Source organism: Mus pahari, chromosome 12 (assembly GCF_900095145.1).
Source record: "Mus pahari chromosome 12, PAHARI_EIJ_v1.1, whole genome shotgun sequence".
Lineage (NCBI taxonomy): Eukaryota > Metazoa > Chordata > Mammalia > Rodentia > Muridae > Mus > Mus pahari.
In genome coordinates, this window is record NC_034601.1 from 84,942,154 (window position 1) to 84,955,912 (window position 13,759).

Below are 13,759 nucleotides of genomic sequence, written 5' to 3' on the forward strand. Positions count from 1 at the left end.
TTTTTGAGTTTGAGGCCAACCTGGTCTACAGAGTGAGTTCCAGGACAGCCAGGGCTACACAGAGAAACCCTGTCTCGAAAAACCAAAAAACCAAAAACCAAAAACAAAAAAACCTTAACTTTCATATGCTGGCCTGTAAGAAGTCAAAACCATAGGAGACAAGAATCTTAAAAATAAGCGACATTATTGAGAAGGGTCATGGCGGATAAATTAACCATTACATAATTGGAATGGGAGTTCCTACACATTCATGTAGCCCAGGCTGGCCTCAAACTTGCTGTGTAGTTAAGGATGACCTTGAACTCCTGATCATCTTACTGTTTCCACCTCCAGAGTGTTGGGATTACCACCATTCTCGGCATCTGTCACATCACTAAGAGAGGGCCAAGACATTGCCATTTTATTGACATTTTGAAACTCCAGAGCTATTTTGAGATATTTGGTGGGGCAGGACAGCTCTCAAATATTCACTGCCTAGGTCACTCTTATTTGGTTATATTAGATGAGTCCCAAAGTTTCCCATCTGTCCTATAAATGGAAATGTTATATATTTTGTTTTTGTTTAGTCTTAAGTAGTTCAGGCTGGCCTGGAAAACTCTGTAGTTGAGGATAACCTTCTGCTTTGGGTCCCCTGGAGTGCTAAGATCACTGGCAGGGGCTGGTGACAGAACCACTGCTGCTGGCTATCAGCCGCCTGCGTCTCTAGCCCCGCTTTTCTTTCTTGACTGTAAATTCCAGGCCGGCAGATACGTCGGCTGAGCATGTGACAATAACCCGTGGTAAGTAAGACATCTCACAACAAGCCAACGCTGGACCAGCCTGGACTCCCAGTCCCGCCTAGTAGGAGCTACGGGCCGTGACAGCCCCGCCCACGGGAAAGAGAAGAGCCCCAGAGCTCCGCCCACCGGAAGCCACGCTGCCGGGAGAGTGCTGCTCACGCGGAGCCGGGATGCCCTGGACCCTCCAGCCAGAGACTTTGTCTTGTTTCAGCCACGCCCATGCGGAGGCGGGACGCACTGAAGCCCCGCCCTAGGGCGTGACTGCAGGCGTGGCCTGCGGCGCGCGGGAAGCTGCGGGCTGTGGCGGCTCCGAGTGGACCGAGTCCCTGCAGGTAGGTTTGCTGATACCGGGTTTCCGCGCTTCTGACCTGGGTTGGGCTGCAGCTGCTCGCCGGGTCCGCGGGTCCTGATCTCAGCCCGGGCGCAGGCAGAAGCTAGTTCGTCCCAGGCCACAGTCCCCACCGGGACCGGGACTCGCGCTCCTTCCGCCAGGCCGGGCTGCGCGGCCCGAACCCGCGCCCCTCCCCGTGAACTCCTCCCTTGCTGCTCCCCGGGATGGCTGCCTTTACTCCGGTACCGGTCCCTGGGACCCCACCTCGACACGATGCTCTGTGCTGCCCGGCCTCGCCTCCGTCTGGGGTGTTTGGTTTCTTTCTCTTCCGGAACCGTACACTGGTGGAAGTCTCTGCCTGCGGGAGCAGTTTAGCTGAAGATGGCAGACGCCTGAGCCATTGGCGTCGCTAATAGCTTCTGCGCTCTTTCCCCGGTTCGCCCTTGGTTCCAGGGTCGCTGTTTAACTCTTTGCTAACTTTTCCAGCCTCCCCTTGCCTGGAGGAGACTCTGCAGGATGAAAGTGATCACGTGTGAAATCGCCTGGCACAACAAGGAGCCAGTGTACAGCCTGGACTTCCAGCATGGAGCAACCTGGAAGATCCACAGGCTGGCATCCGCGGGGGTGGACACCGCCGTCAGGGTAAATGGACAGGCGGGAGGATACGGGGAGGTTCTACGTGGAGCTCAAGTTTTCATTCCTCTGTTTAAAACGGAAGGCAGCAACTCAAGTTGGTTTGCCACCTCGTCCAGTATACTAAGTTCTGAGGCCTGGGGAAAGCAAGGAATGCTGGGAAGATTAGCTTTGTTAACATTTGCTACATTGTTTTTGTTTGTTTGTTTTTTCAAGACAGGTTCTCTCTGTGTAGCCCTGGCTGTCAGGGAACTCACTCTGTAGACCAGGCTGGTCTCGAACCCTCTGCCTGCCAAGTGCTGGGAATAAAGGCTTACACCACCACAGCCCGGCAATTTGCTATATTGTTACAAGTGGGTTCTCAGTATTTTAGAATACTAAACTAGGAAGAGCTCTGTGGTACCAGGCACATATCCCCAAAACCCATACGGTACAGATCTGAAGTTTGAGGTTCTCAACAGTAGTGGGTTTGAGGCCAGCCTGGGCTAGGTGAAACCTTGTTTCAAAATAGAAATACTGAGCATAGCTCCTGTGCTTTGTGCTTCGCCCATTTACTCTATAAAGAACTGGAAGAGGGGAATAGACATGGGGACTGATGGTGCGCATCTCTGCTAATACTTCCTTTGATTTACAAAGTTTCAAAAAAGAAATTGCATTTTCTGCCAGAAGATAAGTAGTTGTCTCCTGGGAGGGAGTTGGGAGGTGGCTAGTGTGTCTCTGCAATGTATGCTTTGCTGTTGACAGATCTGGAAGGTGGAGAGGGGGCCAGATGGGAAAGCCATTGTGGAATTTCTCTCCAATCTCGCTCGACACACCAAAGCCGTCAATGTTGTACGCTTTTCTCCAACTGGGGAGATTTTAGCATCTGGAGGAGACGGTAAGTACTGTCCTTAACAATCCTTAAACCTGACATGAATCTCCTGTCTAGTAATGACATTTGAGCTGGGGTGACATGGTCCAGTGATCACAGCATGTTGGAGGCTGAGACAGGAGTACTGAGAATTCAAGACCAGGTGAGGCTAAATAGTAACATTCCTTTCAAGGAAAGGAAATCGGACAGTGAGATCCGAGCCGATTGTGTCTCGGGATTTCCCTGGCTGCCTTTCTGCTCCCTTCACACGTAGCATTTTGGGAGAGTGCGTCAGAGATGGAAGATGAAGGACACCCATTAAACTCAGATCTGAAAATAGTTCTTTCTCCGTTTGTTGCCTGCAGGCTGGTTGGGTGTGGTAGATCTGTCAGCATCCCAGGGGCTTGTCTGCTGTCAGAGTCAGCACTGCATTACTCTGTGTAATTAATGGGCTTCAGGAATGTTCTCAGAATCTGTGCCTGTTTGGGGTAGATTGATTTGTATTGTGCACCAGTGTTTAAATGTGTTTTTGTTTGTAAAAAGAGGAATAGTTGTGTTCTAGGCCCTAATGCCCAGAATATGTGGGGTGTGAGTGTCTGTGTACATGCATACATTGTACACACATACCATGTGCATGCATGTGTGGCTTACTGTGTTCAGGGCACTGAGCCATAGGTGCTTCATGAAGAGTCCCACACTCAGTCCTCACAGGTACACTGTGAAGTGGGTGCGCATCAAGATGGAGCTCTGCAGGCACAGTATGCAGACCCTGACCTTTCCTCCTCTTGGCCAGCCCTCTATAAGGCAATCTCTCTAGTTTCCCGGAAGCTTACTTACATGTGTGGTGATTCTTGACGGGATCTGTTACGACGCACTGGTGAAGTAGGGAGATTTAGTAGCCCTGTTCAAATTCTTTGTGTTTCCCTGAGGTAGGGTCTCATGTAGCCCAGGCTAACCTCAAACTCACCATCTAACCTTGCACTTCGGATCCACCTGCCTCAGGCTCCCCAGGGCTGGATTACAGGCAGGTACCACCATGCACCACCTATCCATATTCTTGGATATGAGTGACTCTTCATGGCCAGAGAGTCCATTGAGCAACATAAAAACATACAGAACACCCTAGAACTCCAGACATGAAGGAGGGTATGGGAGGGCCTGGTTCATGCTATACTGATTTACCTCACAGATGCCGTCATTCTGTTGTGGAAGATGAATGACAGCAAGGAGCCGGAGCAGACCACCTTTCAGGATGAAGACGAGGCTCAGCTGAATAAGGAGAACTGGACTGTGGTAAAGACCCTAAGGTAACAGGGGAGGGACTGTGGCCGCAATTCATTTTTAATTGAAGGTATATTCTGGTTATTCTAATTTATGATTGTTTAGATTATGACTGAGAGTATTGTGTATGTGAGTGCCTCCTGAGGTCAGGAGAGGGCAGCAGATCTCTCGGAACTACAGTCACGGGTTCTGTGCTACCCGAGAACAAAACCTGACTTCTCTGGATGAGCCGGAACTGTGATTAAGTTCCAGCCCCCAAGTGACTCTTCTTTACAGCCTGAATACCTTAATAGTTTATGTACCTAACTTAAAGCCTTTGCCTACTTTATAAGACAATAAAAACATTTATAAAAATAGATTTTTTTTTTTCTTTCTATTATGAAGTTTCCTTGGTAAAAAAGAATCAGGTCTTCCCCCATCTGGTTTTTGCACCAGGCCAGTCTAGCTGTGTAGCCCAGGCTGGCCTTGAATGTTCCTCGGTTTCCTAGTGCTTGGATTATCAGTGTGGGCTTGTGATGCCCTTTGATTCATGTTAGATACAGATGTCTTTGAGAACAGCTGTTTGTAACCAGGGCTGACCCAGCTCCATGGAAGATTCCTAGAGTCGAATTCCAATGTGTGGCTCTGGACTTGGAACTTTTTTTTCCCCCCTGTTTTTCAAGACAGGGTTTCTCTGTGTAGCCCTGGCTGTCCTGGAACTCACTCTGTAGACCAGGCTGGCCTCAAACTCAGAAATCCTTCTGCCTCTGCCTCTGCCTCCTTAGGGCATGCACCACCACTGCCCAGTGACTTTGAACTTTTTGGTAGCTTTTCTCTTTTTGCAGTAATAATGTTCTTCCTTCTGTCCTTGGGCTCTAGGGGCCACTTAGAAGATGTGTATGATATTTGCTGGGCAACCGATGGGAATTTGATGGCCTCTGCCTCTGTGGATAACACGGTGATCATATGGGATGTCATTAAAGGTGAGCTGTATATGTATTTCATTAATGTTATGTGTATATGTATGTACACATGCATGTAGTTCCCCTGAAATCCAGGACGGGTTGCCTGACCCCCTGGAGCCGGAGTTACAGGCAGTTGTTTAGGAACCACCAAGCTTGGGTCCTTTGTGAGAGCAGTTAGTGCTCTGACCTGATGAGCTCCAAACCAAGTGGTTTATTTCTGCTACTACGGGAGGAAGGAGGTATCAGGTTGGGGATGCTGAGTCGGGAGCTGTTTTGGCAGAGGCTGAAATTCAGGCACTGCCCAGATCTTCATCATTTCATTCTGCCAGGGTCACCCAAGGGATGAGTCCTGCTCTTGTCTCTTTCTACCTTCCAACGTCTTTACTTGAGAAACTCAAGTCCTGGGGTCGTAGTTCCTGGTCTATTAGCCCGTGTCTTGGTTACTTTTCTATGACTGCGATAAGCCTCCATCACTGAAGAAACTTATAAAAGGACGTACAAGGTGGTTTGAGTGTGCTTGTCCCATGGGAAGTAGCACTGTTAGGAGGCGTGGCCTTGTAGGAGGAAGTGCGTCACTGAGGAGGTGGGCTTTGAGGTCCTTCCTATGCTCAGGTTCTGCCCAGTGCAGAAGGGGCCCTCCACCTGGCTGCCTGCAGAAGACAGTCTCCTTCTGGCTTCTTTTGGACCAAGATGTAGAACTCTCAGCTCCTCCAGCACCACATCTGCCTGCATGCTGCCATGCTTCCCACCATGATGATGATGAACTGAACCTCTGAACCTGTAAGCCAGCCCCAATTAAATGTTGTCCTTATAAGAGTTGCCTTGGTCATGGTGTCTGTTCACAGCAGTAAGACCCTAACTAAGAGAGAAGTTGGTACCAGGGATTTGGATATTACTCTGACAGGCCTGGCCTTGCTTTTGTCTGGAAGAATGTGGGTCTGGGGACTTTGGATTTGGAACGCAGTGGAGTGCTTGTAGTGGGACTTAATGGACATCCTAGTAGGACTATGGAAGGCAGTGGTGCTGAGGGTGATTCAAACTGTGGGGTCCTGGCTCTAGATGCCTCAGAGAACTTTAGTGTATGCCTGGAGACTCTTCTGATATTTCGGTGAAGACTATTTGGACTGCTTTTTGCCCTTGTTCAAAGAGTCTACTTGAGGCTAAGACAAAGAGATTCATCAGATTAATTGCATTGACAGAAAAAGTCTTAAATCAACTCAATTTAGACTCTCTCCTGTGGTTCACTCTTAGGAGGAACGTTTTGATCAAGTGTAGCAAGCTTAGAAAGCAAAGATACAAAATGTGTGGGTTAAAGACTAAAGGGACACCAGGAAGTAGAGAAGAGCAGCATCATAGGATCCCAAAGCCCACCCCCACAGTGACATACTTCCTGCAACAAAGCCACACCTCCTGATAGTGCCACTTCCTGTGGGCCTCGCATATTCAAACCACGAGGTGTTTAATTTGCTGCTGAGTTTTTGAGGGTTAGAGTCTGTGAGCATCATGCCGAATGGTGTTAGGCAGGCAGGCATGGTGTAGGAACAGTGCCTGAGAGCCATGAGGCAGAGACGGGGAGTGCACTTACTGGGAATGGCAAATGGCCCAAGCTTTTAAAGCTTCAAAATTATCCACCCCTGGTGACCCTTCCTCCAACAAGGCCACGCCTCCTAATCCTTCTCAAACAGTTTGAGCCACCTGGGGACTAAGCACTCCAGTTATGGGGGCCATCCTCACTCAGACCACCATGCTCCCTTGAGCATATTGTTTCTGTGTAGCTTGCCTCTCCGTGTGATCCTAAGCCACTGTCTCTCTCTGACCCCTTTCTTCATCTGACCCTGACAAACCCCTGCCTGAGATCCGGGTTGGTTTCCACCTTTAGGTTTCCCGGCCCTGGCCTCAGAGCTGCTTCTCAGACTCTTGTGCTTGCCAGCCCTGTCCTTCCTCATGTTCCTCCCTTGACTTAGCTTACACGGGACCTGCATGGGCGGGCTTGCATGAGACCTGCATGGGCCCCCTTGAGCCCGCTTTTCAATCCAACCTTCCTTATTCCGAGCCAACTTCCTGGAAACCCTCAGGTGGGTTAAGGAGGGCAGCACATAGGAATTAGGTTAAGGCATGTCCCCTGGGCTGTGGGTCACTGATAGCAGTGCTGGGGGACGGTGGGTGTGGAATTGGGGTGGCAGTGGATTGAGTGAAGAAGAGAAGGGGGTGAAAGAGTTGGGAAAATGGAGGAGAGCGTCTTCTCTCTCACCCTTTCATGGACTGAACCCAGGGCGTTTGGCTTGCTCTTTTGTTCTGAGGCCTTTGAATGGTAATTTAAATTACTGAATATTGCTTAGTTTGAGTGAAGTGTTCTAGTCTGAATAGCCTGTGAATTTCGGGGCTAGTCAGTAGTTCTGTATGGTCTAGAAGCTGCCTCCTAACCAGCGAAACAGGCATGAAGTTAAATGGATAGTTCAGTCAGTAGTTCTGTATGGTCTAGAAGCTGCCTCCTAACCAGGCTAACCAGGCATGAAGTTAAAGGATAGAAGTTCAAGTTGGTGCTTGTTGTAGAGAAGTCTGTACTTGGAGATGAATTCAGGTCTAAGTCCTTCCTGTTGCGTCTGTATCCGACTGACGACTGTGTGTGACAAGCTGATGGATGGGGGCACTTTGTGCTGAACACCAACCTCATTTAGACGGGAGAAGAGAGAGACCAGGTACGAGCAGGCCTCTGGAAAACGATAAGAGAAATCTTCTTCCTTGAAAGGGGCAGGGTGTGGTTACGCAGTGGTGAGGAATCCCAGCAAAGAATCCCAGACCAAAGGTTGCAAAGAATAATTCAAACGCAGAAGTCAGCGAATACAGCCAGACATAGTTCATGCCGATACTCGGTACTCCCTGCACTCAGGAGGCAGGAGAATTGAGTCCTACCTGATCTACATGGTGAGTTCCAAGCCAGCTTGGACTGTAGAGTGAATTCTAGGCTAGCCTGGGCTACGAGATGAGATGTGTGCGTGTATACATAGATAGTTAAGGCTGACTTCCCTGCTGAGAGCCTTTGTTAGCCTGCTTAGCTCAGGCCTCACCTGTCCATCCTTCCATGTCTGTTAGTGACCTAACTTGTCACTCTTTATTCTCTCATAATTTTCCAAACTCCAGCTTGTTTGCCTTGAAGCTCTTTGTAACCAGGGCTGTCCCTGAACCCTGGATTCCCCCACCTCCTCTTCGCCAGTGTCACGGGTGTGCACTACCACATCTGGCTTCAGCTTGCCCTTTGAAGCACAGATCGTTTCCCAGCTGGCTGGTCTTGGCCTGCTCTTTGCCTGCAGAGCTCTCTGACTGCCGTGCCTCTTTTTCCTTTCATCTTGTTTCTGACTCCTCCCTCTCACCTCAGCAGTTCAGCGTTGCCACCATCCAGGGTCTAAGCTGGGAGTGAGGGATTCTCTCTTGCTGTGTATGTCATCCCTCCCACCCCCATCTTACCTTCTCAGGGTTGCTATTGTGAGGAGATAGCATGACCAAGGCAACTCTTATAATGGACAATATTTAATTAGCGCTGGCTTACAGTTCAGAGGTTCAGTCTGTTATCATCATGGAGGAAAGCATTGCAGTGTACAGGCAGGCATGGTGCTGGAGAGGTTGCTGAGAGCTCTACCTCTAGATCCTTAGGCAGCAGGGAGTGAACTACAGTTCACTGTGTCTACAGTTCCTCCAATGAGACCACACCTACTTTAACATGGCCACACCTCCTGGTAGTGCCAACTTCCTTGGAGCCTGTGGGGCCATTTTCTTTCAAACCACCATACTACCCAACCCAGAGAACTAAGCTGAGGGCTCTGATATTGTGCCTACTTTCTCGAACTGCACAGCCTCCTGCTTGCTCTACACGCCTGGCTACCTTGAGTGCTGCAGGGGTGCGGGGCTGTGTGGAGTGTGGTTTGGAACACAGCTCCTGTGGGGTTGCTTGCAGAATGGCGGGCTGGAAGGAACTAGGAGACAGTACCATAGCTGTGTTTCCTGCAGCGTGCTTCCTGGAAGTCTTGATAATAACGTTCTCTTGCTTCTTTGTAGGACAGAAGATTTCCATTTTCAACGAGCATAAAAGTTATGTGCAAGGAGTAACCTGGGACCCTTTGGGTCAATATATTGCCACCCTGAGTTGTGACAGGTTCGTAAGTTAACACGAACGTTTTTTGCAAATGTTTTATCGCAACCTTACTAAGGGATGGATAGTCCAGCTTTGGCTTTTTTGTTCTGCTCTGCTTGTTCTGCCAAGACAGGCATTAGAGACTAATTAGGCCAGGTGCCGTGTGCAGAGCTGACACCAGTGACTCTTTATCGGATGGGTGAATTGATGTAGAAAGAACTCTGTGTTTGCCTGTATGTGTGTCTTTGTACCAGGTGTGTGCCTGGTGCTCTCAGAGGCCAGAAGAGGGCAGTGGATTCCCTGGGGCTAGAGTTGTGAGCTGTCAGTGCTGGGAACTCACTGGGCTTCCCTACAAGAGCAGTGCATGCTCTTAGCCACTGGTGGGAAGAGCTTTAACGTCAAATAAACTGAATCACACTTGACTCAAGGAGACTAGCTGCAGTCTCGCAGTAGGTGGTTACTGTGTGAGACCCAGTTCCCGTGCTGGGATGGGACTCAGACTGCTCTTTCTTCAGGGTGCTGCGGGTCTATAATACCCAGAAAAAGCGTGTGGCTTTCAACATTTCAAAGATGCTCTCTGGACAAGGTCCTGAAGGAGAGGTAGGAAATACTTATTATTATTTCATGGGTATACATATGTGCTGTGTGTGTGTGCCCACACGAGTGTGCCTTTGGCATGTGTGTATGTATGCATATGTGCGTGTGGTATTCATGTTTGGGCACATGTGTGAGTGTGTGTGCAAGAATGTGTGTGTGCGTGTTTGTTCGAGTGTGAGTACGCATACAGGAACTGTGGGAAGCGGGTGTGACCAGTGTACACACGTGTTACAGTGTACTTATGAAGGTCAGGAGTCAGTTCCCTTAGTGCACTGCATGGGTCCTAGGAACTCAGATCAACAGGTGCCTTTTGCAGCCCAACATAAAATATCTTGCCATTTGAGATCTGGTGAGTCTTGGGATTGTCCTTGCCGCTGAATCATGGCACTCACCCGACCTATGGGCCAACTGATGAGGCTTCTCCTTAGACTACCTTGTTGGCATGCCAGTTCTAAGTGCTGAGCCTTGTGGAGAGTGAGGCTTTCAGATGACTTGGAGCTCTGTTACCACAGGCAAGAAGTTTCCGGATGTTTCACGATGACAGCATGAAGTCGTTCTTCCGAAGGCTCAGTTTTACTCCAGATGGATCTTTTCTCCTCACTCCAGGTGTGTCTCACGGCATGTGACATAGGGGTGTGATGGTACCACAGGGACGTCTCTGTTCACATCAGCTCCTGCAGGTGTGAGCGGAGTGGTGGTGCAAGCCTTGTACCAACCGACTACATCCCGTTTGTTCTGAGTCATGGTCTCACTAGGGCTGGTGCTGAACTTATGTAGCTGAAGATAATCCTGAACTTGTGATCCCTTATCCCTGTTTCCTGAAGGCTGGGATTACAGGTGTGCAGCCCAGGCCTGGCTGGGAATGTAAAGCTTTCATATGGCAAAGGTGTAGCAGACTAAATCAGTAGACACATGATGGAAGTACCACCTGATGCCGTTGGTACAATGTATCCTATACAGCGGCCCTCTCAGTTGGCAAGAAAACAAAACACAAAAGACAAAAACCTGCAAGAAAATAGATGACGCTCATAAGTCAGTTGATGTCCCAGGTGTGTAAGGCTCTGGGGTCAACCCCTAGCACCACAGATAAATCAATCAGTGAAAGCAAGGTACAGATTGCATCCAGGAACAGGCAAATGCAGAACTGAACTGTGTGACAACTTAGATGTTGCTATTCTGTTCAGGTTGAAAAAAAGCAACACTTCCCATCTCAGCTGAGCAGCAGGTGGGGTGTTGCGACTTGGGAATGCGGCTTGTTTAGAATGCAGCCTGGTAACGCCATCCAATCCCTGTGCCCAACAGCTGAGACACAATTCCTTAGCAAGGAAATCACAGGCATTTCTCAGTGATTATGTCAGCTACACGTGGTGGCAATTGGCTGTACTCCAACACTTGGCAGGTGGAGGTGGGAGAACCTTGGTTCTGTAGTGAGTTCGAGACCAGCCTGGGATGTATGAAACCCTAGCGCAGACAAACAAATCAAAACCAAATAAAACCAGCCAACCTCTCCACCCAACCCAAAATCCCTCAAGCTCCCAGATCAGTGCTTCTTGTCTGAGGACAGTGGTTACTGCTAGTAAATGTTACAGAGTGACCCGAACAGAGGGGCTTAGCACTGCACAGGCTGGCTTTTATGAGCTGTTGACAGAACAAGCAAATAGGGAACGTGCAACTCTCTTTTCTTACAACAAATGCACTGAAAATGCCAGTATGTGGGAGTGTGTGTGCCTCGTGTGCCCAGGGAGACAGAACCAGCCTTGGCTTGTGACGGTGGGGTAGTGGGGAGGGGTGGCCCTTGGATAGCTGTATCGACAAAGCACGAGTAGAACTCCCTTGCAGTTCCAGAATTGTCACATGTTAAGGTGGCATGCATAGGGGGCTGGAGAGATGGCTTAGTGGTTAAGAGCATTGACTGCTCTTCCAGAGGTCCTGAGTTTAATTCCCAGCAACCACATGGTGGCTCACAACCATCTGTAGTGGGATCCGATGCCTTCTTCCGGTGTGTCTGAAGACAGCAACAGTGTGCTCACATCAAAATAAATAAATCTTAGAGAGAAAAAAAGGTAGTATGTGTTTTATACCATGTGACAGGTCCTGCAGGAGGCTGCAGCGTGGGCTAGGTCTCCTGACAACTCGAAGGCTGGCTCAGAGAGATGGACAGCCAAGGTCTGAGTGCTGGGAACAGACTTGGAGATCTCACATGCTAGATTTGTCTATCTTCTCCAGCACAGGATTTTACAAGTGCAAAGCTCCTGGCTTGGGGCCATCAGGCAGGTACAAGTAGAGCAGAGAGTGGGACCACAAAGAGGGAGCATTTGTGTTTGTCTCTGTCACAGATGCCCTGTCAGAGTTACCACATGAAGGGAGGATGTTTAGCAAGCTGGACCGGAAGGCTTGCGAGCTTTTGCTGGCAAACTGTGTGACGGTGGCTCTTTCTTCCCTCCCTCCCCTGCTCTGCAGCTGGATGTATGGAGTCTGGTGAGAATGTGACAAACACCACTTATGTGTTCTCCAGAAAGCACCTGAAAAGGTACACAGATACAGGGATGGCCCCATCCTGCCCTTTTGGCCTCTAAGGAGCATCTGTGTCTGTTGCTAACCTGCACTCACCCTTGCAGGCCAATCGCCCATCTTCCGTGCCCTGGGAAAGCGACTCTTGCTGTCCGCTGCTGTCCTGTCTACTTTGAATTGAGGCCAGTGGCAGAAACAGGTACCATCAGAACTTCTCTATGTGGGTGGGGTCCTGTGGGGGAAAGTATGTGGATTTGGCTCAGGTTTTTAATTTTGTTCATTATATCTTGTAAAAATTTTGTATTTCTGGAAGTGCCGTGTGATGTTTGGTGTGTATATAATGTAATATTTGCTGTGAAAACATTGAGTTCTTCCCTTAGCCTTTTTGACATGCAAATTCATATGTAGTGTCCTATGATGTATAGTGTGTCTTTTCTCTCATTGTCCAGAGTACAACTTTCTCATCTCCAGCAATATTAGAAAGTACATTAGTATTATCTTATTTTTCCACTAGGCTTTTTGTTATGTAGCTTTTTGGGGCAGAGTCATTGTCTTAGTTAGGTTTTACTGCTGTGAACAGATACCATGACTAAGGCAAGTCTTATAAAGGAAAACATGTAATTGGGGCTGGATTACAGGTTCAGAGGTTCAGTCCATTATCATCATGGTGGTAAGCATGGCAACATCCAGGCAGGCATGGTGCAGGAAGAGCTGAGAGTTCTACATCTTCATCTAAAGGCTGCTAGCAGAAGACTGGCTTCTAGGCAGCTAAGACTAGGGTATTAAAACCCACACTCACAGTGTCACACCTACTCCAACAGGGCCACACCTTCTAATAGTGTCACCCCCTGAGCTAAGCATATACAAACCCTCACAGTCATGTAGTCTAAGTTGATGTCAGACTTAACTGTCATGTATCAGAGGATGACCTGACAGTGGGGTCATGCACCACCACACCCAGTTTTAAGTGGTGCTGAGGATTAAGCCCAGAGTCTTGCACGATAAGCCAGTACCTTGCCGACTGACTTGTCTTCATCCCTCCATCTTCCTTTTGTGTCTGTTTACCTCAACCAACGCTGGGTTTTCTGTTCTTGTTGATGTTCTTGAGGCTTGGGCTGAGATGCAGTTATGTTGCTTTTAAGGTTCAATAGGTAGGACCAGACAGCATCTGATGCATCACAAACCTTACACTCTGAGTCCCACAACACCCAGAGGAAGCTCCACTCCCAGGCTCTAACACACTCAGGATCATAGGATCAGAGGTGCCTGAGCAGACATTGGGCGCTAACTCCGCAGCCAGTCCCACAACACCCAGTAAAAGCTCCACTGCCAGATGCTCTAAGACACTCAGGACCACAGGATCCCAGGAGCTTGGGCACACCAGGATCTCAGGGTCCCAGAGGCAGGTTTATTCCCAGGAGCTCTGACACACCCAGGATCTCAGGATCACAGAGACAGCTGAACTCTGAGGAGACCTGACACAACCAGGATCACAGGAAGGCCAGACTCTAGTCAGATATATCGAGGGCAGGTAGCACTAGGAATAATCAGATGGCGAACATAAGTAACAGAAACCAATTCTCCCACTGTAGCAAGTCCTGGATACACCATCACACTGGAAAAGCAAGATTCAGATCTAAAATCACTTCTCATGATGACGATAGAGGACATTAAGAAGGACATAAATAACTCCCTTAAAGAAAT

The 13,759-nt window shown here is 48.9% G+C and overlaps 1 protein-coding gene across 1 annotated transcript in view; it reads left to right on the forward strand.

The window, feature by feature from the left end:
* The first annotated feature begins 1,042 nt into the window (after window positions 1-1,042).
* Chaf1b (chromatin assembly factor 1 subunit B) overlaps window positions 1,043-13,759 on the forward strand; it is a 21,206-nt gene continuing 8,489 nt past the window's right edge. Inside the window, exons 1-10 of the mRNA XM_021209567.1 lie at window positions 1,043-1,111; window positions 1,597-1,752; window positions 2,488-2,620; window positions 3,783-3,900; window positions 4,733-4,836; window positions 8,872-8,968; window positions 9,463-9,547; window positions 10,057-10,150; window positions 12,005-12,074; window positions 12,163-12,254. Of these exons, the coding sequence (XP_021065226.1) occupies window positions 1,627-1,752; window positions 2,488-2,620; window positions 3,783-3,900; window positions 4,733-4,836; window positions 8,872-8,968; window positions 9,463-9,547; window positions 10,057-10,150; window positions 12,005-12,074; window positions 12,163-12,254 (919 nt within the window). The 5' untranslated portion in view covers window positions 1,043-1,111; window positions 1,597-1,626. The remainder of the gene's footprint in view (window positions 1,112-1,596; window positions 1,753-2,487; window positions 2,621-3,782; window positions 3,901-4,732; window positions 4,837-8,871; window positions 8,969-9,462; window positions 9,548-10,056; window positions 10,151-12,004; window positions 12,075-12,162; window positions 12,255-13,759) is intronic.